Source organism: Esox lucius, chromosome 21 (assembly GCF_011004845.1).
Source record: "Esox lucius isolate fEsoLuc1 chromosome 21, fEsoLuc1.pri, whole genome shotgun sequence".
Taxonomy (NCBI): Eukaryota; Metazoa; Chordata; class Actinopteri; order Esociformes; family Esocidae; genus Esox; species Esox lucius.
Genome location: NC_047589.1, coordinates 24,782,069 through 24,808,391, shown reverse-complemented (window position 1 = coordinate 24,808,391; position 26,323 = coordinate 24,782,069). Strand labels below are relative to the sequence as shown.

Sequence of the window (26,323 nt, the reverse complement as noted above, 5' to 3'; positions counted from 1 at the left end):
CGCGCTCGCATCCTCATGCGTTATGGTTGGTCAGGACTCAGGTTTAAAAAAGTGTATTTTCTACTCGGACAATAAATACTGGACGCTGCACCAGATATGCGCGTTGGTCTTTCATCCTGCATCCCAGTCTAGGGAAAAAAGAAAGCACTAGTATAATAATACACATTTGGTATATTAATTGATGTTTTTGCTACTAATAATAATCATCATAAAAATAATAGGAATATAATACATTTTATGGACGCCGCTTTTGTCATTTTGAAAAAGTGGGTCGCCATGTTTGAAACCCACTGCAGTACTGTATACAATTTGCCATATTGGGAAAGTTGTGTCGCCCTCTGGGGGTAAAAGCAGTAAACAAAATTACCCAAAAGTCACGTGGTTTCAGGGAAAAGGAGCGTCTGCCTCTACTCCGATTGAGGCAACAGAACAGCCTCTGGATTGTCCATTTACATTGCTTTGAGCTGTTGCTCAGCTGTAGGAAACAGAAACGGAACCTAAGGTAAGCGAAACTTGAATAGCTACATCTATACATTAAAACTATTCTGAAATTGAAACATTTGTTTGATATTTCTAAACGGAGATTTTAATGGGTTCATGTGTGCTGTGTTTAATATACATACAGACCGATACAATTATTGATAGCATAGTCATAGTTAAAACATTCAAAACTTTAGCAAAATGGTTTATTACATTTCATGGATTAGTTAAACGTCCATCGCTTGACCAAATTAAAAACATTTTGAGTTATAGATCGGTAATTTTCATTGAAAGTTATGTCTGGTCACTCTGCCATAGATCCATTTTGCACTGTCCTTCCAGTAATTAAGTTTCGCTTTTGTGTTTACTTTCGGTTAGTTTGGCCAGCTTCAGTAGAAAATACCATATTTTTTGTTCCTGTGCGTTCATTACAGATATCACGCTCACCCATTTTGTTTCTTTCCATTTTCCAGTTAGTTGCCTGTTTACACAGTTAACACAAAACAAATCAATCACAAAGTTGTTCTGTCTTCCCAGCTACGGTATGGCAGCTGGGAAAATTCGCTCCACACGCAGACTACGCTGTTGGTTGGTAGACCAGGTAAATGTTTGTAAAAGTGTCGCTTCAACAATCCTTTTTATGCAAACAACTGTCTGCACAAAAACTGGGTGCCAGCATCTGGTCTGTACAGTCAGTGTTGTACTGTCTGTCTAGTAGAGTGTTGCCCCACTCCCAGTGTTTTTCATTCCAAGGCCCTCCCATGTCTCGTCCGACTGCCCAGCCCCCCCTATTGGCCAAATGTTTAATCGACCTAAGTGGCAACTGATGTAAACACTAGTGACCAAACACTGCCCTGGTCTCACCCTAGTCTTGTTGAACGTCTGAGTGCAGATCAACAGTGGGCGGTACCGTGGCCTGATATGGGATGACGACGATAAGACCATGTTCCGTATTCCCTGGAAGCATGCCGGGAAACAGGACTTCCGCAGTGAAGAGGATGGCGCCATCTTCAAGGTCCTTACATGAGGAACTTATCGTCCTAGTTCATCGACTGGTCATTTATCAGTAGTAGTCCCTCATAATAAACATACAGTGGACATTTTCTCCTCATATGCGAGTGTCAGTCTTCCTGCCCCTCTTTTTCCACAGGCGTGGGCAGTGTTTAAGGGAAAGTTACCTGACGGGAGTAATGCTGACCCTGCCTCCTGGAAGACCCGGCTGCGCTGTGCTCTCAATAAAAGCCCGGAATTCCAAGAGGTCAACGAGAGGTCACAGCTAGACATCTCCGAGCCCTACAAAGTCTACCGGCTTGTACCCATGAGTGAACAAGGTGACAGAATAATTTTATTTGCAAAGTACATTTATGCAGAATTTTACTTGATGTCAAGTATTGGAACAGATTCATGTAATGTCCAAATGAAACTTTTGGTATTTGGTTTCACATCCTGTGCATGCAATAATTGCCTCAAGTTTGCAACCCAGTGTATCTACCCGAAGAAGCACTGCAAGGTGCAAACCACAAGTTAGCCTCAAAAACAGGATGGCACGGTTTCAGTTTGCTAGATGTAACCCGAAAGCCATTGCATACCACCCCGTCTGTTGTAAATATCTTTTAGATACTACACTGCTCCAAAAAATTAAGCGAACACAATCATCACAGTATAACACCAAGTCAATTAAACTTCAGGGATATCAATCTGTCTGGTTAGGGAGCATAAGTGATTGTGAATCAATGTCACAATTTTTGGTGCAGATGAAAGTGACAACAAGTGCTCTGGAGAGGCAACAGCAAGACAACCCCCAAAAAGGGAATAGTTTTGCAGGTGGTGGTCTCAAACAATTGCTCTCGCCTTATCCTTCCTGACTGATTCTTCTCTAGTTTCGAGTTTTGCTAGTGTCCTTGTCACTACTGGTAGCATGAGACAGTACCTGCAGCCCATTCAGGTTGCACAGGTAGTTCAGCTCCTCCAGGATGGCACATCCATACGTGCCGTCGCGAGAAAGCTTGCCGTTTCTCCCAGTACAGTCTCAAGAGCATGGAGGAGATACCAGGAGACAGGCTGTTACACAAGGAGAGCTGAACAGGGCTGTAGCAGGGCATCAACCCAGCAGCAAGACTGGTATTTGCTCCCTTGTGTGAGGAGGAACAGGAGGAGCACTGCCAGAGCCCTACAAAATGACCTCCAGCGGGCAACTGGTGTGCATGTTTCTGACCAAACTCTCTGAAACAGACTCCATGAGGATGGCATGAGGGCCAGACGTCCTCTAGTGGGACCTGTGCTCACAGCCCAGCACCATGCAGCTCAGTTGGCATTCACCAGATAACACCAGCATTGGCAGGTCCGCCATTAGTGCCCCATTCTTTTCACAGAAGAGAGCAGGTCCACACTGAACAGACATGAAAGAGTCTGGAGACGCCGTGGTGAACGTTATGCTGCCTGCAACATCATCCAGCAAAACCGGTTTGGCGGTGGGTCAGTGATGGTCTGGGGAGACATATCCTTGGAGGGTTGCACAGACCTCCACGTACTAGCCAACAGTACTGACTGCTGTTAGGTACTGTGATGAAATCTTCAGACCCATTGTCAGACCTTACGATGGTGCAGTGGGCCCTGGGTTCCTTGTGGTGCAGGACAATGCCCGTCCTCATGGCCAGTGTGTGTAGGCAGTTCCTGGATGACGAAGGCATTGATGCCATTGACTGGCCCTCATGTTCCCCAGGCCTGAATCCAATTGAGAACCTCTGGAATGATTTGTATCGATGCATCTGACTCTGCCAAGTAGCGCCAAAGGTTGTCCAGGAGCTCACTGAAGCACTGATCCAGGTCTGGGAGGAGATCCCCCAGGACACCATCTGCCATCTCATCAGGAGCATGTGCAGATGTTGTCAGGAGTGCATACAGGCACACTACAGAGTCACATTATGAGTTGCCGTGATGAAATTCACACAATTTGGAACAGCCTGTGATTTCAACTGTTTACTTAGATTTTTGGTGTTTAGTTTGAATCCAGGCCTCAAATCGTTTGATTTTAGTTTCCAGTGGCCGTTTTTACGTCATTTTGTTGACAATATACAGTTGTTCATTGGGACCCAAAGTGTGATTTAAGAGTTCCCTTAGGAGGGGGTGTTACAGAACCAGTCAAAAATGTGGGCCCTTACCCATTAAAGTGGACTTTGGCTGCCACTGGAACTGTATGGGTTGGCGGGCATGTCTGGCTGCCACTGGAACTGTGTGTGTTGGCGGGTGTGTCTGGCTGTCACTGGAACTGCCTCATCTGTTCATTGATGTTACTGTAGTATTTAATCATATCAAGCTTCATCCCATAGCTAATCAATGACCCCAAACATAATACCATAGCAACTATGATTTGATGATAATATTAAATCCAGGCCATTTGTTAACGGAAGATTACTGTTAAAAGGAACCATTTGTTACGCATCCTCCAAAATATATTATTTGCAATGGAGTACTTCCAATTATTGTCTGTGAATTCAAGCTCAGTATCAGATTTTCTTGCTTATTAAAGGGTTGGTCATTGGTTAATTTCCAGCCTAATGAAATTTGACAGGTTTTTTAGCCACGGAAAATTACACAGGCTGATATGGACATAAAAAGCTGAGTGTTGGACATATTTTTTCTCCATGCATAAGCTGTACATCCAAGTAGCATGGGGACTTTTATTTTGAAGGCACTAGTAGTACAATATTTCTCTGTCCTGTGGACTCAAAACTTTCTCTGTCCTGCACCAAGTTGGTGCAGGGTGAGGAAATTGACACTGGTACACAAGTAGTATTGTCCTCTAGTCCTCTTAGTCAGTCCAAAGGGACAAACCGTGCAGATGTTACCAGAGCATCCAAATCTGTGTATTTCGCAACCATGGAGGTTCCAAGCAAGTTATAGTCCAGTAAATAAATGTGTACATTATGGTCTCTTATTTACAGGCCTTTCAGGGATGGGTACTGTTAATGTGAAGAGCCGAGCCAAAACAAGGGGGAGGAAGAGAAAGAGTAGTGATTCAGACAGCAATGAGGAAGAGGAGGTGAAGCAGATGAAAGAGGAGGTCAGCACCTCCCTGCCTGTTACTATGGTAAGTCTGGAATTTTTAGGGGGAAAAATGATAATCAGATTCAAACAAGTTATAGAAATCTTTGGATTCATGTCCGCTGCATTTATTTTCAATTCTGTCTCACCAACACATTTTTATCAGTCTTCTCAGGAAATTGAGCACAGCGTTCTTACCATCCTGCAGGATCAGGTCGATCAGCCCTTAGTCATCCTTAAGAATGATGGATGTAAGTGTGAAGTCTTACTAACTCAAACTGTCAAACACTCAATCTGTTCTTTTGCGTTGACAATGGCTCAGTGTTTTCCCTCTGGCGTCTTCCCGTAGCATGTGTTTGACATGCTGTTCAACTTCTTGTCTTCTCACAGCGGACAATGAGATCCAAGTTGATGTCCGGATTCAGACCAGTCCTCCACCTGAAGGTAATGGACTGACATAGAAGTAAAACCCTAATCAGCTTCTCAATCACGTGTGGCAACAGGAACAGTTGGTGCAGTGTCTCATCCTTGGTCCGTCTCTACCTCTCCAGCACAGGACTCGTACAATGTCTCAGTGAAGTACCTGGGACGGGAGGTGCTTAAATGTGTGGTCATGGGCAGCGATGTCCGGATCGCCTACCAGCCTTCCTTGCCGGTTCCCCCCCCTGCCAGTGACGGGCAGGTTTCCGTGCATCCAACTCCCAGAACCCCCCTCCACCCTGACCTCCAGCCCAGGCATTGGGCCTCAACTCCAAGCCCTGTCCACCCTGCTGCCCTTCATGGAGAAAGGGGTGATGCTGACTTCCATAGGGACTGGGGTCTACGCCAAACGCTACTGCCAGGGCCGGATCTTCTGGACTGGCCCACATTCAGCCACCGTGGGACCGCACAAGATGAACCGTGCTGTGGAGCCTGAGAAGCTGTTTGACAAAGAGGTTTTCAGAATGGGTGAGTGACGTGGAGATCTCTCACCTTGTTTCATGTCTCTGTGCTGGCAGTGCTTCCCAACTCAGGTCATCCAGTACCCTTAACAGTACACTTTGTGGTTGTAGACCCGGACAAACATAACCAATTCAATCCGTGCTTGTCCAGGGCTACAATAGAAATGTGTTTGGAGAATTTAAGTAGCTTAATTTGGAACCAATGCCGTACTGGATATCGATATTTCAGCAGCCAACAAATATTTACTGCTTCCGTAGAGCTGGACCATTTCCGCAGCTGTGGGGGAGACCCTCCTCGGTGTGACATCACCTTGTGTTTCGGAGAGGAGTTCAGTGAGACAGAAGATCCATCCAGCAAACTCATCATCACACAGGTACTGGAAACTGCTGCAAACACTTCAGGTTTATGCAAGTACACATTATTCATGTTGTGTAAAGAGCAATTGAAGAATCAACCTCTGATTCTCCAGATAACCCTACCCTGGGCTCAGCAGCAGGTCAAGGAAGCTGAAGAATTTCGGGAATCTATGACCTACCTCCGCGACTTTGCCAGCCAGTCAGGAGATGTCACCATCAACCTAGTGCCAATACCCTACCCCTGAGAGTCAAATCACAGGAATCCGGTGTATGGAATGGATATGGATAACTTTTTGGCTGAAACACTTCGATCTGATAAAGTCTTGTCAGACATGAACCACTAAACTGAATAGCACTACATGGAATGGAAGACTTGACTTGGGGCTAATCATTTACCAACCCCAAATCTTGCTGAAACACTGCTGTTCTAGTCACTTTTACACGAAGTCTGAGACATTACTAAATGCCGTTTTTATAAATGCTGTGGTACTGCATCCCACACTTTTCAGGTGCCGTGTTCTTAAATTTTCCGTAACAGTGTAACTGGTAAGGCTCATGAACCATAGTTAGTTGGTGTTTAGCGATATGATTATTATCATGCCAACCAGAAGGGCAGGGTTATTCAACTCTTAACACACGAGGCCTGGAGCCTCCTGGTTTCTGTTCTACCTCTTTAATTGCACCCACCTGCCTATATAGGTCCCTAATTAGGGGGTTTCAATGGAAAACATGGAACTGGCATTAAAATGTAAGAAAAATCTTTTTTTTTAATGTTGAGAACACATTTCTGGAGTAAGCATCTAGTCTATCATCATTACAGTAAGGAACTAGTGTTTATATAAATGCAACAGCACAATACTTTAAATGTTTGTAGATTTAGTTTAATATATTTGTCAAAGGTTACACACTTTAATCAGTGGGAAGGAATGCACATTGCATTACGATACCATTGACAGCCAGTGGATTAAGAGGGCTGATTTGTTACTGTTGGTAAGTGGATTAACAGCGTGGGTGTTGGGTTTGACAAGGCACACTGGACTGAGCTGGAAGACCCATCTGTCAAACTGTAAATATTTGTTATTTATGCATGTTTTATTAGATGTCAATATTCTGTGACCACATTAAAAACGTATTTCATGTAACTGCATTGCCGTGAATGTGTGCTTAGTAACGTGTTAAAACGATTTTTAACAAAACAGTTGCAGTGTCAGTAGGTTTAAGACAAATAATTTCAACTTTATTTAACAATGTAAATGTAACAGCTGAATATATAAGCTTGTTTCAGACATTACCATTGGCCGGTGAGGCAAGCTCTGCTATTTTGGCATTGAGTTTCTGATTTGTCCAGTCCCTAGTGATGTCATCCAAATGGCTATCAAAATCCACCAGTAACGAGTGATCTCCAGAGTCCAGGAGCTGGCCGGCTATTTCCCGAGTCTCCTCCCACTGTCGTAACATTATCCTAGAAGAAATGGTCGCATTAACTCTTAACTTCTAACATCGCTCTGATGTGCGTTCACTTAAACATTAGAAGTGTATAGGTAAAGAATTAACAAACCCCATTTAAACATTGCTAAATGTGCTTTAAATGGATACCAAATTAGAGAGCAGGACAAGTGAACCACATCATTTGGGTAACGGTTTAGATCTGTCCAGTGACATTTTGACCAAAACAGAAGCCTGGCTCTTACGTATGTTTGTCTTTGAGCGTCCATCGGCTGTCTTTACGCTCATACATCACGATGGGAGGAACCCTGTAGTCAGGAGACATCTTCCCACCGTCAATCTAAAAAGCATACAGATCACACTTACAGACGTGGATGTGGGACGGCATGAAGACTCACCAGAACGATGGACTGTGGGCATGTTCTCTCTCACACACAGACATACGCAAACACTCACAGACAGACACGCACAGGCGATGGCCTACCATTAACAAAACTGCATTGTTACACTGCTCGGCGATCTTGTCCGCGATCTTAAGCGCGCACGGCGTCGGACTGCCCAGTGAGGGAGACAAAGAAACAGTGGTTGAGTTAGTGCTGACCACACAGAGGTACGCAGGCCAGCAGGCTACACAAGAATAAGATGAATAAAAGAACAGTGACAGTATGGGTTTGCAACAGGCCAGCGATGTATAGGGCCTCCACAACATTTTAACCAGGGTTGTATGTTTTGCATGCAGCATGGGAAAGGTCCAGATGCTAGCCAAGTTCCTCTAAATGAAAACTCAATATTCAAAAAAGACAATCTTGTTCTCATAAAGGAGCGCCGGTTGGTGAGATAAAAGAACACACCGTAGAACAATTTACAACTATCTCTGACAGTATACTCCCTAGAGGAGAGAGAACATACTGTAATAATGCAAAAATGTGGTCAAGGGGTTCAGAGACAGTAACTATATCCTAGACCAGGACTGCAACCTAGAAACACAGCCAAAAACCCTGATTCTGAGCACTTGAAGAAGTGTAACAGAGAGGACATACAGCTCTGAGAAAGTAACAAAACACTGAGAAAAAGAAAAGACACAGACCACCTGTCTTGATCATAACTCATTCTGATCCAATGTTGGGTTTTTAGAACTCCAGGAGGAACCAAAATTACAGAGGCTTTATCAAGAGGCCAGAAAGTACTTGAAAATGACATCCCAGGGGTCTTCAGTTTGAAGATTCCTAGTGTCTTTCATAGCATAGAGCATGATTTTATCTTCTTCTAAATGTTGAACTATGAGCGACTATCTCCAACAGCGATGAATTAGTACTACAATGTAACTCCATCTCAACACCTCCACTAGTCTGGTTTACAGCTAGTCCTTGGCTCTTATGACAGATTACACTACTGGACAGGCTAACTTTACAGTTGAACTCCCAGAGGACATAAAACAATAGAATTAAGATATAGATTTGGAGACATGACGTGTTTTTAGTACACTATCAAATTGAAACAGATTTTCTTGATCGAAGATCACACAGAAACAAGCATGCCTCTGTGAAATTTAAACAGAGCACTGAGCATATACCAACTTTATTTTCAATCCTTAAATTTTTTTTCAGCTCTTCTCATGCAGAGATTCATTTTTTGGCATGATATTGTGAAAGACATATACCACTTTGTAACAGAACTCAGTGCTTACCATTTAAAGAATTAGGTAAAAACTGTGCATATGATCTCAATTATATTTTAGTGAAAGGCCCCACATGCAAAATCTCTGGGATATAAGGAAGTAAAATTCCATCAGCCATGCACATTTTTACCTGTTCTGGGCAGAGTAAGTGAGACCATACACATGGATTTTCCTGCATATAAAAATCTAAGGTGGCCGCCTTCCCAAAATCTCGCACCGCCTCTTTATGCCAGCATGGTAAAAAATTATTTTGCACCCGGAGGAGACCTAGGACACGCTGTAGGGACTATGTCTCCCGGCTGGCCTGGGAACGCCTCGGTGTCCCCCCGGAAGAGCTAGAGGAAGTGTCAGGGGAGAGGGAAGTCTGGGTATCCCTGCTTAGACTGCTGCCCCCGCGACCCGGCCCCGGATAAGCGGAAGATGATGGATGGATGGAAAAAATGTTAACGTTTCAGATGAACTCTAATAGAATCATAGACTTCTTTCAATAGAGTTTGCGAGACCGACGAAGACGACTGGTGAAAAGACGTTTAGATTAGGGTATGTAAGCTGCTGTCCCCAAATACCTTATATATGCAGTGTAAAAATAAACAATTAACATTGAAATCATTAGATTTATTTATATATAAACTTGAAGACACTGGATCAGGGAAAGCAGCATTGCCAAGAACAGTTGAAGGAAGTCGAGAGAAAGAGATAAATGACATGGCGTCAAAGCAAGCAACAAAAACTATGCAACAAGGCTGTGATATACAGCTCCAGTGCATTTTTAATGCAAGTTAAATTAATAAGAACATAGTTTAATAATAAAAATTGACAGCAATAATACTGAGTAATTTTGTGTTTTTTTATGCGATTCCTAGATTTTCTATTAAATGTTTTGATGCTCAATGGCAAAATGTTTGTGGGTGGCCCAGACATAATGAAGAGGGATTGATATGCTCTCTATACTAGAAGCATTGTGGAGCCAATTTGGGGGCTTAGGAAAATAGCCAAGCAGAAACTATAGGCTGAATGCACTTAAATCCAATACAATGTCTACTTGTCCGGGACAGGCTGGAAAAAATAAATTATGTAACATGTAAAGATTTAATATTACTTGTATTCTGGTTGCTATTAGGGAGGACATCGTAGCATGCATTCGCTGCTCAAGTGGACATGGACAACAGAGCAGATTTAACACAAAAGTGTGGAGCCAGATATTATATAAAGCATATCACATATAGACTTCTGGGAGAGGGCGGGAAAGTGGGAGTTGGGGTACCACCTTTGCCTAATTTTGAGCCAGGAAAAACCCTGACAGAAATCAAACTTTTCATTTTTCGGGTAAAAATGGTAAATCACTCAGCTACATTTTTTAAAAATATATTCCCGCGAATTTCCACCAATATAATGTAATCAAGGGATTACATGGTTATTGCCATATTCAATCTTTTTGGGGACTTGAATTTGCAGTGTACAAAATAATTATTATAAACACCACCCGTTCATGGACCATATGCTTCAGACAAAAACCATCCAGGCTGCCATCTCGTTTCCCCCGTGACAATTAAATATCCTGACACGTATGAAATGCATACCTGTGATGTAGTATTTGGACCCCTACGAGACATCAACCTGTGATGTTGTGGGTATTTGGACCCCTACGAGACATCAACCTGTGATGTTGTGGGTATTTGGACCCCTACGAGACATCAACCTGTGATGTTGTGGGTATTTGGACCCCTACGAGACATCAACCTGTGATGTTGTGGGTATTTGGACCCCTACGAGACATCAACCAGTGATGTTGTGGGTATTTGGACCCCTACGAGACATCAACCTGTGATGTTGTGGGTATTTGGACCCCTACGAGACATCAACCTGTGATGTTGTGGGTATTTGGACCCCTACGAGACATCAACCTGTGATGTTGTGGGTATTTGGACCCCTACAAGACATCAACCTGTGATGTTATGAGTATTTGGACCTGTACAAAACACCAACCCGTAATGCTGGGAGTATTTGGACCCCTACGAGACACCAACCGTGATGCTGGGAGTAGTAGGGAGCTCACCTGCAGTCTGACACACAGGCGTTGGCTTGGTAGTATCCTACAATCCTCTGCTGGGTCTGTGCACACCACACATCCACCTGAAGCAAAGGGGGCATGAAGCGTCACAATCACTGCATAACAAACACAGGAGAAGCCAAAAGGCTGAATCACAATGTAAACGCCGACTGCCAGGTGAGGATGGGTGCTGGTAATGCGGACGTCCTGTCCGTTGGACTGCAACGGCCACTCAAGCGAACAGACCTGTGTGAGAGCCAGCTGGGTGATGGGAGCCAGGGGCAGGTGAGAGTGGAGCAACGGCACACAGTCAGTGACACACACAGCTCCGCCGGCCGGGCTGGAGGACAACAGCAGACCGTTGACACTGCACCGTGGAAACAGGCAGGCGTGCAGGTACATCTTCACGTAAGCCAGACAGGACAGCTCAACCTCCCCCATTGCTGTGGACAGAGGGGGAAAAAGGTGTGCGGGTCAGAGGACTTGCAGCACAAAGCACGCCTTCAGTGGAATTGTCATCGTGACACGGAGTAATAACAGTTACAGTGTACTGATGGGAGAAAAAAAAGAAAATAAATAAAAGTTACATGGCGACGTTATGTTAGACCGTTTATAATGTCTCGTTCTGACAATGACACAATATTAGCTTTCTGCTAGTTTGCTGTTGCTGCACCAAAGCCAAGGAATTCATCCATTACTTAAATGCAGAGCCACTTCCTTACGAGCAGTTCTCTCTGGCATTCTCATCCCTCAGCAGCAGCCACACTGTCAACACAGTAAACCCACAAGCCCCAGTGTCCCCCCCCAGTCACTGAATGCAACAGCTTGTTTCTGCCTAAAAAGGGTGACCAGCAATTTGATTTACCCATTCCAATTAAGACTACCAGTCAATGAAGGCTAATCTGTACTCCAGGACCCATATATCCATCAGGCGGTACCATCAAACATTAAAAATCTAATTCTACAACTCTCCATTTGCTCAGGAATTCCAGAACATAGGCTTTTGATTACAGGAAACGTTGGGAGGAAATAGGTAAGCCAGAGGGTTGGTAAAAAAAAACGGCTAAAATATAAAAACTGCTGATCCCAGATATAAACAATGAGCTGGAATAAAAGGCTAATTTGTCTAACCTTTAGCACACAAGTTTGTCTACATCCCTTTAATATTGCAAAGATAATACACTCACCTGACAGGTGTGACATGAAGAAGCTGATTAAACAGCATGATCAATGCACAGATGCACCGTGTGTTGGTGAAAATTAAAGGACACTAAAACGTGGATCATACAGCCGATGAAACGTCAGTACGGCGTTATTACCGACATCAGTGCGGAAATGTTTACCAATAACTCAGTTCATACAATAGTTCAGTAAATTTCATCTTGAACAAACACCTACAGGCCCCCCAGAGCATAAAAGGTGAGCAAAATGCTAGATGCAATGACATCTTTGCAGCAAGCTCACAAAACGAATTCGCAATACACATAATCGTTGGAGTCCCGATACCTATTGTCACGTAAGTATGATGGTAATATCGCTTCGTGTGGTCCTTGGCAAATCCCATCAATACATTGTATGCCAAAAACACTACTGCTGGTGGCTGGAATTTGATTACAAAATTCATTAAAAGTACATTATCATACATACATAACGTGGACTATCTTGTACTTTACTCAGAAAATGGTAGTTTTGGTGGATTTAAAATAAATCGAGTTTCATTGCTAGTGCCACTGCCGCCAGGGTGGGCCTCAACGACTATAATCAGAAGCCATAAACAAGCCATTTTGCCTTTGCTTTGGTATTAACAACTCGACTACTGTAGTAGTAGTACTAGCTGGAATGTGAAATGTTGAGGTCAATTGCAGTTAACCTTTGTAAAATTAAGATACGGTGTAGTAGTAGACTAGACATTGGAGAAACTCCAGCTAATTGAATGACAGCCAACGTTAGCTAGGCGTTCATCGGTTTCTACGTTATAGCTAGTTTGAATAGCCAGATTAACGAGTTATCCATCTTTAACGTTAACAAGCTAGCAACCTACCGTCAAAAATATTTGCTGAGATGAGCCAAAATAGAGACAAGTCCAGTAAAAACAAGCGTCAAGATTAAAAAGATATACACTTAGTGGTGCATGTTAATAAATATCTAACTAATACAAATTAATTGCTAACGTTTGCACTGTGGAGATGAAGCTGCATCATTCAGCACACTACACTACACTTCCCGTTCCGTTCCTTCCCAGCCCAGCCCACTAACAGTACATCTGCGTTTGGATTGGCTAAAAAACTAAACAATTTATCAAATGTTTTGGTCTCTGCGTATGGCAGTCATTTAGTATTCGCTTCGTTCCATTCAAGCTATTGCAGTATCTCCTCCCAGTGGACGGAGTTTGAGTTGTCTTAAATCAATTCCTTTGTCGTTCCTTGTGGGGGGAGAAATGTATTAATGTAATGTAAAAAGCGGTATAGCCTGTTAACCGCAATGTGTTATTGGCTAGCACGTGGAGGTCGGTACAACCCCACCAGGATATGCCTCCCCAGACCATCACTTGACCCACCGCCAAACCGGTCATGCTGGATGATGTTGCTGGCAGCATAACGTTCATCACGTCGGTCACGTGCTCAGCGTGAACCTGCTCTCATCTGTGAAGAGAACGGGATGCCAATAGCAAACCTGTCAATTCTGGAGTTCTCTGGCAAATGTCAATTGAGCTGCATGGTGCTGGGCTGTCAGCACAGGTCCCACTAGAGGACATCAGACCCTCATGCCACCCTTACTGGAGGTCGTAGCAAAAATTAGCAGATACCGGTCAAGCTGCTGGGTTGATGCCCTTCTACGGCCCTGTCCAGCATTCCTTGTGTAACGGTTAATCTCCTGGGATCTCCTCCATGCTCTTGAGACCGTACTGGGAGACACCGCAAACCTTCTTTAGACAGCATGTATGGATGTGCCATCCAGGAGGAGCTGGACTACCTGTGCAACCTGAATGGGCTGCTGGCACCGCATCGTTACCAATAGTGACAAGGAGACTAGCAAAACACAAAACTGAAGAATAATCAGTCAGGAAGGATAAGGAAATAGTTATTGTCTGTGGCCAACACCTGCAAAACCTTTCTTTTTTGGGTGTTTTCTTGCTGTTGCCTCTCCAGTGCACCTGTTGTCCTTTACATTTGCACCAAAACAGGTGACACTGATTCACAATCACTTATGCTTCCTAACTGGACAGATTGATATTCCTGAAGTTTAACTGACTTGGTGTTATACTGTGATGATTACATTTTCCCTTTTTTTTGAGCAGTGTATAGTTTTTTGTCGAAGGAACTCTGATTTGTCTGACAAAATATTTCTTTACACCTCATGATGAAACCAATATTAGTTATTATAAATTCTGTAGCACCATTCAGACTTATTTGTGCACATTACATACAATGACATTTTCTTTTAAGTACTCTTTCAACAAAAACATTGCACTCCCTCTGATAGACAATAGAAGCACACCCCTGCCAACTATTCATTGATAAAACTATTTTGGCCCAAAATATTGACATTTGACTAGTTAACCTAATCACAATAGCATAATTGGCAGAAAAGGAACTCAACTGCAACAATCATGAACTGAAGATGACAAACAGTTTAGCAGTGTTTTTGCCATAGAAATATAATTAATACAACAGGCATTTGAAGTCATTGAGCCTAGTCTATTTATATGGTTAACACACAGCTCAGATACTGTCTGACACACAAGTAAAACAATTTGTTCAGACAGAACAGCCCATGTTCTGTGCTACTTTCATAAGACAATGCTTCTCTTGTAATGTTAAGTTTTGGACACTAGATGGAGTCAAACAGGTGTGTTGAACTGGTCCAACAACATAGTGGCACTTAAAGACATACTGGCATATTTTCAACATATTTTCACACTCTATAGAGTGTCTGACGAGCAGTGATGGGGCTCTGGCTCCGCCCAGACCATGAAGACAATTGCTGATTGGTTGTTAGGAGAACTCTTCTGTAAACCGTTTATGGAACGCCCTGATATTTTCCAATACTATCTTCAACTTCTCAGTTGCAGGCAAGATGGTCATCCTACACAGAGCAACAAACGGAGTGCAACAGGAAGGGTTATCTCAGCATGCATCATCACCAGGGACAGAGAGCACTGGAACAACAGCAGTGGATGGGCACACTCAGTGTGTTTGGCATGACAAGGTGTGGTAGTGACAGCTTGACAGACAGGCGACAGCGAACAGACTGAGGCCTAACCTAAAGTGGTGCGTTCCATCCCTCTGTCCAAAGCCACTCCCGGGGACCAGGCAGATGCCAGTCTCCTCCAACAGCTTCATACAGTAGAACATGTCTGGAGCCTGGCCCTTCTCCTACAGAGATAAAGGGTGGTGTGAGCACATGGCCCGAATAACATAGCCGTGGTTGGAATAAGAAGAGTAAGGAACTGTGACGAGGTTAATAAATGGACTGGGAAAAGCAGACGTTTGTGACTGACAGACCTTGGCTGCAGCGATAGCTTTCTCTGGTAGCGTGAGGCGGGGGAAGGTGTACATGGCTCCCTGGACGGGGTTACAGCGGATACCTGAGACGGTGTTGAAAATCTGCTCGGTCAACTTGGCCTTCTCGGCCAAGATTTCCAAGTTAGCGGTACGTTCCTGCGAAAAGGTCAGAGGTCGGGGGTTTAGACCAATACGGGACAGAAACGCTCGTTTTAATGACGCTGACGCAACGTGTGGGGGGGGGGAATCCACACGTGGCGTCCAGGTCAAGTGTGTGCCGACCTTGATGAATGTGGCGTAGGAAGGCTCATCTGGCCGGGGGGGGTTGACCACCAGGTCCAGGAGGACCTGCCCAGGGATGGGGGGGCACAGCCGCACGGACACCAGCTTGGTCAGCTGCAGCTTCACCTGAGGGTCCATGTTAATCACCTCCATGTAGCCCCCCCTGAAACCACACCTGCGGGACACGAGGACACACACCTTGTGATATGTTCTGGCAGTTATCTGAAGCCAACCTCACCGCACGACGTGTCCGGCTTCGCTGTGGTTTTATTTATAGAAAATGTACACGGCCAAGTTACAGACTCAGTCCCTATGCGAGTCGCCACAGACTTACTCTCCCATGTAGCATTTAGAGGTGGAGTGGAAGGAGGCCAGCTCCACCGTGTTGGAGTACTCTGGTCCCATCTCAAACAGAACCTTCTTAAAGGAGTGGAACTGGCAACCCTCTGCATACACGTTGTCCTGGTACACCTGGAAGACAAAGATGAGGAACGCAGTCGTTATCAGAAAGGAGGTTGAAATAATTTAAAAACAGTTACCTCATCGGCCATCAGGAAAAGGCGCTCCTCTGCAGCGAATCGGATCACATCTTCAATGCACTGCCTGCTCTGGACCTGACCTATCACAGAGAAGGGAGTTAAGTTACCGAAGCCGAGACTGGGCTAAAAATGAAGGGCTCACAAAGCCCTGGTGGCGGTTGTGTTGTGGAGAGGGAACGTGCCCACCTACCTGTGGGGTTGCCAGGGTTGATGATGCAGAGGGCACGGGGCTTACAGTGTTCCCTGGCGGCCTCCACAGCCCTCCTCAGCTCACTGACGTCCAGGCCCCAGCACTTGTCCTCATCCAGGTAGTATGAGATCTGGACAGCCGCCAGCTCCGCCAGTGCGGCAGAGTAGAGGGGGTACTGAGGGATGGAGATCATCACCCCCGAACGGGTTTTCCCCTCCCCGGACGTCAACAGCTTCAGCATAGTCTGTGGGGAAACCGAAGTTGGGGGGTGTAGGCTAGAGACCCATATAAACTGATTCAGGACTGGGTAGATTCATACAGTAAAGATATTGGGATTATTATTGTTGTATCAGAGACGTCTGAATTTGGAGTGCCAAACCCTTGCTGAAAGAAATTTCATAATTCTTTGTGAACAAGCCTTCTTGCAAGATCTTAACTAAGCGTGACAGCGTTTCCACTATCCCAGAAGCCGAGCTAGCACTAGAGCATTTCACCAGTGTTTTCACTTCTACTGCAGATGGACACACTCCATATACAAGTGTTAGGGTGAAGAACAGATCCAACCCCGTGTTCAGTTGTGACATATCTAATGTTATTCATAAAATGAATAGGGCATCGTTGGCTAAGGCTAGAAAAACAGCTTCAAGTTTTGACCGGCATACTTTTAAAACACAATGTGATAATGGGAATGTAAATAAACTCTGAAAAATAGGAAAACCCCTCAAGAACAGTTCCTTTACAGCGATGCCTAATCGGATCGTTTGGTACTGTGGGCCCGTTACGGAAAAAATGCAGTTGTTGACAGCTTCAACAGTTGCTGATTGCTGCAGGCTCTCCATTTGACCCCAACTACCATTTCTACCCTGAAATGTAAAAAAGGAATAAATCATAGTCAATCGTTTGTGCAGAGCCAATATGTTAAAAGGTTTTACACTGACTCCATTAAATGTAAAAAGACATCCCAAGAGCTTTGCTAGCTGTCAACACTAAGGAATCCACAGGGGCTGAAACTTGATCCAAGTCTGCTGGTTAGTGCTGCAGCACGTGTTAATGGAGCTCTAACATATATATATTTTTTAAATCTAAAATGTAGTTTTTCCAAGTTTGTGGCCCAAGTGAGTGTGACCCGCACGATTAGCAGTTACCATAATCAGCAGTCATCAAGACTGGTTATAGTTAAGGCTTGTGCGCCAGACGCTAGCCGTGGGCTTGTAGTCAAAACCACAGCATGAGGTCACCTACCGGAGGTAGGACGAGCGCCACGCGGTCGCAAAAGTCTACAATCACCGCAGTGTGTCACAGCCTTCAGAAACCACAGGTTTATTCAGAGTAGATTTGTCCACTGTACTCCTTAGTCACAGAATGTCCATCAGACGTTTGGGTGCCTACAGGGCAATTCAACCGCTCGATAACTGAACTTTCTGTGGCTCCTTATGAATGTTTCTCATAACTGTGTCTTTGATAGTTTTTGGGGGGGAGGGGGGGGGGTATTTTGATTTGCTTCAACACAGGGCTCGGCTGTAACAGACCTAGGTCGTAGACTGAATCTCTATAACAAGTTACAACAATGGTTTCGGTATGAATAAAGGTGGAATACATTATAGCCTCCTTACCACTATAGCATCACTGGCCCCCGTGGAGAGGTAGATGTTGTCCGGGTTGCTGGGGATTCCGCCATCCCTCTTCTCAATGTACCTAGCAACGTCCTGTCGGATGACCTCGATCCCCGTACTGGCACTGTACGCACCTGATTTAGATTTTTAGAAGACGTAATGGTTCAATGGATAAGTAGCCCTGCTTGCCACGAAGCATGGCAGACTCAATGGCTGCCTAAAGAGAGTTGTTCTACCTAAACTTCCCCCTCCACAGGACTGAAGGATGCGCCGTGCTCGGTTTTTAGCGTCATCCGGAAACTTGTTGTCTTCTAGGAGGTCCGGGTACGCGCACAGTGCCACAACCTGGCGGGAACCAAAGAAGCCCACGTCAAGTAAACAGGCCTCTTTCATAACGGGCCACGTGGACAACATATTCCAGTTTCAGAATGCCAATAAACAGACCTGTCGGAAAAATGTGATTGGTTTCTGACCCATGGCATGGGCGTCGCCAATATTGGCTTTAATAACTTCTGAGAAGGGCTTCTTCACTCCCTGCAGAGAGATAGAGAGTGGTTGTTAAACACAGGCATTCGGTGTAGATGAAAAATATAAATGCTAATATTAAGGGGATGGAGGAGAGGACATAGTTGAAGAATGTTAAATGTTTAAATGTGGGGGGGGGGGGGGTGATCTTTAGTCCCTAATAGTCTCAGGATCTTTTTGGAAGAAAACATTGTGAGAAATACTCAGTGTGGCCGGTGGCCTGTTGGTAAACCTTTGGTACTCTGGGTCAATCCTTGGCAGTTTTTTTTTTTTCCTGTCCGGTTAGCCTTGTCCAGGGTTATCTGGGCCTTTTTTTCCATTTTAGTCACGGGATCTGAGTAAGCACTTTGTGAAAACAGCTGAATTTATTTTGTCTTATAAACCAGTGACTGGTTTGAGGGATGATCATGCGACAGGCAAGCAGTAACATTTGCAAGTGTTGTTACAACTAGCACATAAATGCCAACCAGGGTGTGTAATAAGGGGGGGGGGGGCATTGATACTCAGGGCATTGATACACTACAGAATCAAGTCATATTTTTTCAGAATTAATCATGCCATTTGTGGGATTCTGTAATGTTACACTGACCTAATGAATTCTTGTTCAAGTTTAGCAACATCAGGCACACGCTGTTTATCATCTCTGGTCCATTTAATTTTTTGACAGAGTCCATGATCTCCATTAGCCAAACCTACAGTGATTCATCAGATTCTAATTACCACACAGGCCTGGCCTGGCGCCTTAGTTGTTATGCTTGTCCTGTTGTTCCCAGAGATGGATCTGTACGTGACATTTGAGGTCATCTCCTCCATGATGTCGTTTATGCAAGCCATTGTGATTTCTCAGGTCTGCCCGATTCACATTTTCCTTCCCACCCCTAATTGTTATTTTGAACGGATCTCATAAGATATTTTTATAGATTGATTACAGAGCTGATCGAATGAGTGAAAATAACAATTTAGTAAAAAGACAACATTTTATACATCTCAGAATTGGGCTGCTTGAGATACTTGGTTTTATATCAAATGATACCCATCATTCACACATAACTTGGCAGTCCCACCTATCAGAGTAAAAGCCCTGATTTTACATTTTGATTTATCTTTGATATCTTTAGAAACACAATATTACGAAGTGAGAAACGCCTTCCTAGACCATAGCCTGCTATGGACAGGAAAAACCACCAAAAAGGCTTTGTCATCTCATTTGTCCCTTTGCTTTGTTTCAGACCAGAAAAAAAAAAGAAGAAAACTAAGGCCCGGTTTTAGCTGGTCCCATGTCAATCTTTGCAGTTATTGTTTTGAATTTACTTAAAGGCTGATGCCTATTTTGGTGTGGCTCTGAGGTCCGAGATTGGGCGCACAGACCATCCATTCATGTTCTCATCGCTCACTTGGGTCCAACAATGTGTTTGCTGTGTGAGAAGTGCCAGTCGTCCTCCCCCTGCAGCCTCCCCCCATTCAGCCCTGTTCTCCCGTTCAGCAACAGGCACTGAAAAGCAGGCCGTGGAATGGCCAAACAAGATCTTGACGACTCTGTATGCTCTGTCAAATACGCTATGAAGTGCGAGTTCTAGACTCATTTATCAACATTGACAAGACTTGAGCAAGAACTTTGTTGTTATTAAACCACTTATTTCTGCTTGTTGTAAGACAGGGACATTTCACAAAAATACATTATTTCTTAGCAGTAAAGCCAGGCAATGGAGGTCAGTTGCCATAGAAACCTAACTGAGGAACTAAGCATTCTCAATCACCCCCTCATTGACAATGAACCTATAAGGGCTCCAATCTCACACACAAGCACATTTTGCCCCAATACTTATTGGCCAAATCATGTAACAAGTTCTATCTTAAATCTTTCAGGAAAATAAGCCTCGGCAACTCAGAGTCCTACATTGTGGGCCCCAGTATTTCGATGCCAGCCATGGTATAAATAAGGGAACAGACTAAGGAGGGTATTTGTGTTAATCCAGACCGACCGGTTGTGTTGTTTTATCAACTTGTGCCACTTCTCATGTATTATTGAGGAATTTAACCCTGGCCTCCAGTTGGAAGCAGGGTTAAAGCTGTTGCTGGCACTGATCCTGGTGAACTCTGTTCCATGGAATCAGAATAATCTTTTGGGGGAAATAGATCCACTACAGCAGAGTGTAGGAACATAATGTACAGTCCTACTCTAAACCAAGGCACTCTAGTTTGGTCCTCATTAAGCAATAGTGAGTGACATTTCCACTCCTTTCGACCGATTACAAAGCATGTGACTCCAACGTGGAGAACAGTGGTAGATCAGCTAATTTCAGTGCACACGGAGGTTACATCACAGCCGCTTAACAAAGAGCAGTACATTACTTTCCAACTCTTGGGTTTGTGCTCTCCTAAGGAAAGCGTAGCATTTTTCCATAGAATTGACACTTACATATTTACCTCTTTGAGCTCCTTTTCAATCTGCACAGCACGTTGCACAATTGGACCCCGGACAGCATACTCCACTCGTTTAACATTCGGGTTCATAGTGTTCATGTTAAGCACTTTCTCCCGGTGCCCTAATCCATTTTCAGTCATCTTGGGTGTCGGTAGCGCACACTGTTTCGCTGAAAACCAACGAAAAAGTCTGTGAAATGTGAGATAAATAGAAAAGTGGAGGATGTTTGGTTAGTTGGAAGGTTAGTTCCAAGTGTGCACGAAGTAAAACAAAAGGATGCGATAACGTTACAGTAACTGCCAATACAAATGTTGCAGAACAGCCTACGCGGAATCTGAACATTGTACTGAAGAGACACAGGCATACCGGTCTCCAACACTTGCAAAGAGAAACCACACATTCCATTAAACATGAAATCACTAGTCACTTGTTTAGCTCTCAATGAAATAAACTTGAAAATCAAAACGTTTTCTTTGAAACAACTCTTACCAGATCAGCCACACAAAACCTGAGCCTGAAACAATCCTTAGATAACTGACTGATCAGTTCTACAGCCAGCCTTGACTTTCCAATTGGTTCAATAGAGCCTGAACGGAGGGAGTACAGAAAAACTCCCTCCAAACTGTGGAGTAGATACATTTTTTTCTAAGGAGATTGTCACACCTCCTTGTTGCGTAGCTCAATGCTTTGTTCATGACGTTCGTAAAGACGTAAATACCAGCAAGAGAAAAATACTCGGAGAAAACTGAACTTCTCTTCTTTCTGGTAATTACTTATAACCAGAACTAAAATATGTCAATGTCCTTGCACCTATTTCTTCCTCAGCTGTTCATCAAAATGTGTCCAGCCCGCTTTGTTGGTTTATTGCCCATTTAGTAATTCAACTTTGACCTGTAAATGTTCGCTGTCTTCAACATGTGCATGTGTGATTTGGGTCTCGGACTTCATAGAAGTTTAGTCAAAAACATTTTGCTAATGCAACACCGCTGATTTTAAATGAGCGAATTGCAACTAACTATTAAACAAGCGCACATAGTATCTGTGGATATGCACGGTTTCGCTAAATCATGCGTGTCATAGAATGCAGCAGATTTAAACACAGGTAACAGAATCTCTTGGAACAATGAATTTGTGAAATATATTAGTTTAGCGCGTGCCCAGCATACAGTTCACCAATCGCGTACAGGTTGTCATGCTGCGTCACTCGGTTGCTAAACGGATTGTTACAAATCTCCAAAAAGCAAGGCAGTAAGTCAAACTGCACAAAAAAACTGCACACATTCTACACGATATGATGAAGAACACGTTTCATACCTCAGATCTTGAGAACTATTTCTAATATAGTGCCGTTTGTTCATTTAGTGTGTGCTAATCAGATGTATAAAAAGTGTAAACTATAAATGCTCAGCTGTGTTCACTCATTTAGGGAGGTTACTAATTCAGACCTAAATGAGAGGGTTAAGGGAGTTAAAAACTAACCAGAAACCTTCATTTATAATTTTTCGTTTTTGTTTGTTGATCACTGGTTGATTATGAACTACCTTTACCTGGAAATATATTAAAACTTCACTAAAATGTTGAACACAGCCCAGTACTTTGTACTGCTTACACCTCTGGTGCTAAAGTAGTGTTTATGAATGCCCAATTGACTTTTCATTATTTTTGTATGTATTTTACAGTGCAAAAATAAGGCACAATGCCCATTCAACTCCATGTCTCACTGAGAGTACAGGTAATGTACTGCAATTGGGTCATTGGTGCTTTATGTTTTGCTTTTTTTGGACCTCAGAACTTTGAGGGGCATAGATTTTTTGTAATTTTTTTTGGTAGGCTATTCTGTCAGAAAAGGGAAATGTTTGACTTTTACTAAAACCATTGGTGAAAGTAAGGCACCTACATTCCTTGTAGGTGCTGTGAGGGAATGGCATTATGGGGACTCAGCCCTAGCTGGGACCCTGCCTGAAGGATAAGTAAAAAGGAAAGAAAGGAAAACACCACATCTTCCAATACACTGTTGAAACGTTATACACTTCTCTGGTCTCTTTATTTAGGCCATCCAACTGTATTTTTGTTTTTTTTGACAGTGTGACCAACCCATTACAGTGCATAACTGCAGTCAGTCCCATGATGGACTGGACTCTTGGAACCCATTTAGCCATAGCTCTGTGGATTATTGAGACTGAGAAAGCTCTTAAAGATAAGAAACACTTGAATATTTTAACTTGTATGTCACATCTTGATATTGTATACATTTTTGTTGTCAGGTGGAACTGGGGTTATTCTCAGAAGGTACCGCAAGATAAGGACTGGCATAGAAGATATCTGAAAGTGTAACCAACATTTACATTATCTTTTCATTGGGTCCTTCTCTCCATTTTGTCATAATGACACTGAGGGAGATCTCTAGGGCGAATGTAAAGAACACAAGGCTAACAAGATACATATTTTGAAATAACTGTCAAAGGTCAACGTTTTAGATGAAAGCAGTGTTTGCATAAGTTCTTCTGTTACCTTCTTGGGACACCTCAAACATTTGCACATTTCTGGGTCACACAGCACTGAGCCTGCTCTTCTTCTCACTGGCCCCTGGTCTACTCAGGAGGGTATAGTTACAGCATAAAGTAGTTTAGGGGATGCATCACTATGCCTTTCCCAGTATGGAGTCCATGAAGGTTAAGTAAAGGATACAAAAATAGAAGGCATCCAACATTTTAATATAGGCATGTCCGTGGGACTTCCTAATGATCCAGTTCACGTGATCTCCTGAAGACTCTCGGGTTAGGAAGGATAAGGTAGAAAATGGTACTCATTAACCACATTAAAATGACAGATTCTGGTCATTAATTCATATTTTTTTTTTTTTACCTTTATTTAACCAGGAGACAAAACCCTTTAATAAAACCTTATTTTTCAAGGGGTACCTGGTAAGAGGAAGTAGCCATGGTCAGAATGTTCATACAAGAACACTATCAAAAAAATCACAATCGTCCACATTTTCATCTATCAGAGTTCCTGCCATGTTTTCAGCTAGTGCACTCCTTGGCTGTCAGTTGCTCCTTATTCCATTGTCCCAGAATTGGTCAAAATGCACTTTCCATCCAGCTGGTAGGATTTTACTTGTCCCACCTAGTGGATATCAGTACACCAATAACACCCTAAGCGTAATGATTTTTGTTTTTACCGGCTACTCACTCACATATTACATTTGCCCAGAGTCCTCTAACCCACTCTATGTGTTCCTTTGGCAGGCCCAACTATACACAGCTGCACCCCACCTCAGTTTCAAGGCCCAGCCCCCCGCCTTCAAACACACACACACACACACACACTCACCCAAGCACCCTCCTGCACACATGTCAACATCCCAACTCAAATGATCCCTCCTGCTCAGTCAAGTGTGGTGACATATTTTCATGAATCCACGTCACGTGGCATTTGTCAACGGTGTGACGAATCCGGAGTCAACGTTGCGCCGAACCTTTCGGAGTGATCGCCAAACTGGTTTGCTCCTAACAATCCCTCTAAGATGTTCTCACTGCATAGGTCCTATTCACTTGGCGTATCTACAGTGGGTGATTATGTCTTAGTGTTCCACTGCTACTCTGTATGAGTAAGGCGCATATCCTTTGTGAAAGCATTGCCGTTTACAAGTCTATACACGCCCTGTCTTCAGTTTCCCTGGATTACGTAACATGCTACATACCCGTTACACAGTTTGGTTACCGCCATTTCGACATGCTTATGTGTCCTGCCTGATGGCAAACAACAGAACACTGCATTCCACAGAGTTTGACGTAAAGTCATAAATTAGTGTAACAGCTGTGACCGTCCGGTCTGCTTCAGGACTTTCCTACCGAGCCCTACTCTTGCAGATTATCACAGCGAGTTGCCCTCGACGCTTACCTGAGACGAATGTCCAGTCTGCGGATGATGATCAGTATGAAGGCTCCCTGCGTATCATTCCCCGTCTTAGGCCGTTCTGTTTTACCCTGACACCCGTGTCAGACAGTCCTGCTGGGTGGTGTCACCCCTCCCCCGCCCTCCGGTGAATATTTGGGCCCTATTCAAGGACGGCGGCTGTTTAAACTGAGGAGTGAAATAAGAGCCACTCTCACTGGTCTTTGGCCCACGTGTGAACTGGTTGTACCCAGAAACAACACTCACAGGTCTGGACTGTTCCGGGCTCCGGTCTTCCCAGTTCCACTGCAGGCCCATTCGCTGGGTCAACTGGTCTAGGATCAGCCAGCATTAAAAGCAGGGGAGTGACACTGTGCTACACCTGGGACATGCAGTACGGCCCACAGAGACGGAATGTGTGTGTGGAGAACACATTCGATACCTCAGTCCTCACGTGATGGACACGCAACATGCGATTCCCCCCGTGACCCCCCCCAGGCACCTCACCGTGCACACCGTGGTCACATGACTGCCTGTCCTCATGTCAGCAGGGTTTACGCCTGCAGGTCATGTGAAACGCCACACGCATGTTGACTTGCATAGTTGAAACCTGAGGCCTTATTGTCACACGCCTGTTGGTGTGTACCTTACTGGGTTTATCTTAAACAGGCTTGAGAGGATACATGTTGTCACACGCAGTGGCAACAGGTCAATTACGAGCAGGTGTAAAAAGTACAATGTAAAAGTACTCGGCTGGGTTTATCAGTTTCCTAATTATGACCTAAATGACCAGGTAAAGGGAGTTCAGAACTAAGCAGGGATGAAATAAATTAAAATGATGAGGGGAAAAAGTATCAACTAAGATCTCTGGTAAGTAATGAACTCAGTTTCCCTAGTCAATTTGATGTTAATTAGGAATGTCCCTGAAGGAGGACATTAAACCAGCCGATAACTCTTACTTTGTACTTTTCACCCCTCGGATTACTAGCAGGCCGCACTACTGGGTCTTAATGTTTTGTTGCAGCCCTCACACAGCTTGTGTTTATTTTGCAGAGCTGAGTGGGAGAGTCAGAGGCTGGTACTGCCTGGAGATGCTGGATACTGGGACGCCACTATCACACAACTGCACTGCTATAACCAGTGCTGTTATGCAGGTCTGGGCTTGGAAATGGGCTTGCTACCAGGATTAGGTTCAGGACTTTTAGGGTAACAGTTATTGAGGTTTTTTACAGATACGCACATGGACAGAAAAAACTATGTGTGTGTTTAGATAACAGATGATCTATTCCAAGTCACTGCACATATCCACCACTAGGGGGTAGTGTTTTTTAAGATATATATAAGCAAATGT

General features: G+C 43.9%; 3 protein-coding genes and 1 long non-coding RNA gene across 9 annotated transcripts; 2 read left to right on the top strand and 2 right to left on the bottom strand.

Annotated features, from left to right (window-relative positions):
- The first annotated feature begins 398 nt into the window (after window positions 1-398).
- irf9 (interferon regulatory factor 9) lies at window positions 399-6,964 on the top strand. The gene is given in 11 exon segments (XM_010885862.5): window positions 399-502; window positions 1,018-1,081; window positions 1,373-1,495; window positions 1,631-1,811; window positions 4,425-4,570; window positions 4,691-4,775; window positions 4,915-4,968; window positions 5,076-5,187; window positions 5,189-5,472; window positions 5,724-5,839; window positions 5,936-6,964. Coding segments are annotated over 10 exon segments (1,290 nt in total). The 5' UTR covers window positions 399-502; window positions 1,018-1,024; the 3' UTR covers window positions 6,068-6,964.
- On the bottom strand, window positions 6,682-13,499 carry emc9 (ER membrane protein complex subunit 9). 2 transcript variants are annotated; one of them, XM_010885861.3, is made up of 7 exons: window positions 13,038-13,499; window positions 11,243-11,439; window positions 11,003-11,079; window positions 7,753-7,822; window positions 7,514-7,608; window positions 7,115-7,284; window positions 6,682-6,886 (listed from the first exon to the last, which is right to left on the bottom strand). In XM_010885861.3, the coding sequence occupies exons 2-7, from the start codon at window positions 11,435-11,437 to the stop codon at window positions 6,882-6,884; spliced, it is 612 nt and encodes a 203-aa protein (XP_010884163.1). In that variant the 5' UTR covers window positions 11,438-11,439; window positions 13,038-13,499; the 3' UTR covers window positions 6,682-6,881.
- Window positions 13,500-14,628: 1,129 nt separating this feature from the next.
- si:ch211-217a12.1 (alanine aminotransferase 2-like) lies at window positions 14,629-25,294 on the bottom strand. Of its 5 annotated transcripts, none has more exons than XM_010885859.4 (12): window positions 24,979-25,294; window positions 21,078-21,264; window positions 18,570-18,659; window positions 18,362-18,470; window positions 18,126-18,259; window positions 16,513-16,756; window positions 16,323-16,402; window positions 16,118-16,254; window positions 15,784-15,958; window positions 15,502-15,657; window positions 15,260-15,372; window positions 14,629-15,082 (listed from the first exon to the last, which is right to left on the bottom strand). In XM_010885859.4, the coding sequence occupies exons 2-12, from the start codon at window positions 21,213-21,215 to the stop codon at window positions 14,992-14,994; spliced, it is 1,467 nt and encodes a 488-aa protein (XP_010884161.2). In that variant the 5' UTR covers window positions 21,216-21,264; window positions 24,979-25,294; the 3' UTR covers window positions 14,629-14,991. The 5 variants fall into 5 exon arrangements, with proteins under 5 accessions (XP_010884161.2, XP_010884159.2, XP_010884158.2 ...); XM_010885857.4 differs by having other exon boundaries at window positions 21,078-21,244; XM_010885856.4 differs by lacking the exon at window positions 24,979-25,294 and adding an exon at window positions 21,565-21,720 and having other exon boundaries at window positions 21,078-21,244.
- On the top strand, window positions 21,780-23,142 carry LOC105019575. Its single transcript, XR_828660.3, has 3 exons — window positions 21,780-21,840; window positions 22,755-22,807; window positions 22,984-23,142. It is a non-coding gene; the product is annotated as an uncharacterized LOC105019575 (long non-coding RNA).
- Window positions 25,295-26,323: the final 1,029 nt, after the last annotated feature.

Excerpts from the sequence above, each read along its gene's own strand:
- emc9 (XM_010885861.3), bottom strand. The coding sequence starts at position 11,437 with ATGGGGGAGGTTGAGCTGTCCTGTCTGGCTTACGTGAAGATGTACCTG. Across the intron at positions 11,080-11,242 it reads CCCAGCTGGCTCTCACACAG|GTGGATGTGTGGTGTGCACA; the intron begins GTCTGTTCGCTT and ends CCTTTGCTTCAG. Across the intron at positions 7,823-11,002 it reads GCCTGTGTGTCAGACTGCAG|TCCGACGCCGTGCGCGCTTA; the intron begins GTGAGCTCCCTA and ends CTCACTGGGCAG.
- si:ch211-217a12.1 (XM_010885859.4), bottom strand. The coding sequence starts at position 21,215 with ATGACTGAAAATGGATTAGGGCACCGGGAGAAAGTGCTTAACATGAAC. Across the intron at positions 18,660-21,077 it reads TTGAAAAGGAGCTCAAAGAG|GGAGTGAAGAAGCCCTTCTC; the intron begins GTAAATATGTAA and ends ATCTCTCTGCAG. Across the intron at positions 15,083-15,259 it reads GATGGAACGCACCACTTTAG|GATGACCATCTTGCCTGCAA; the intron begins GTTAGGCCTCAG and ends TGCTCTGTGTAG.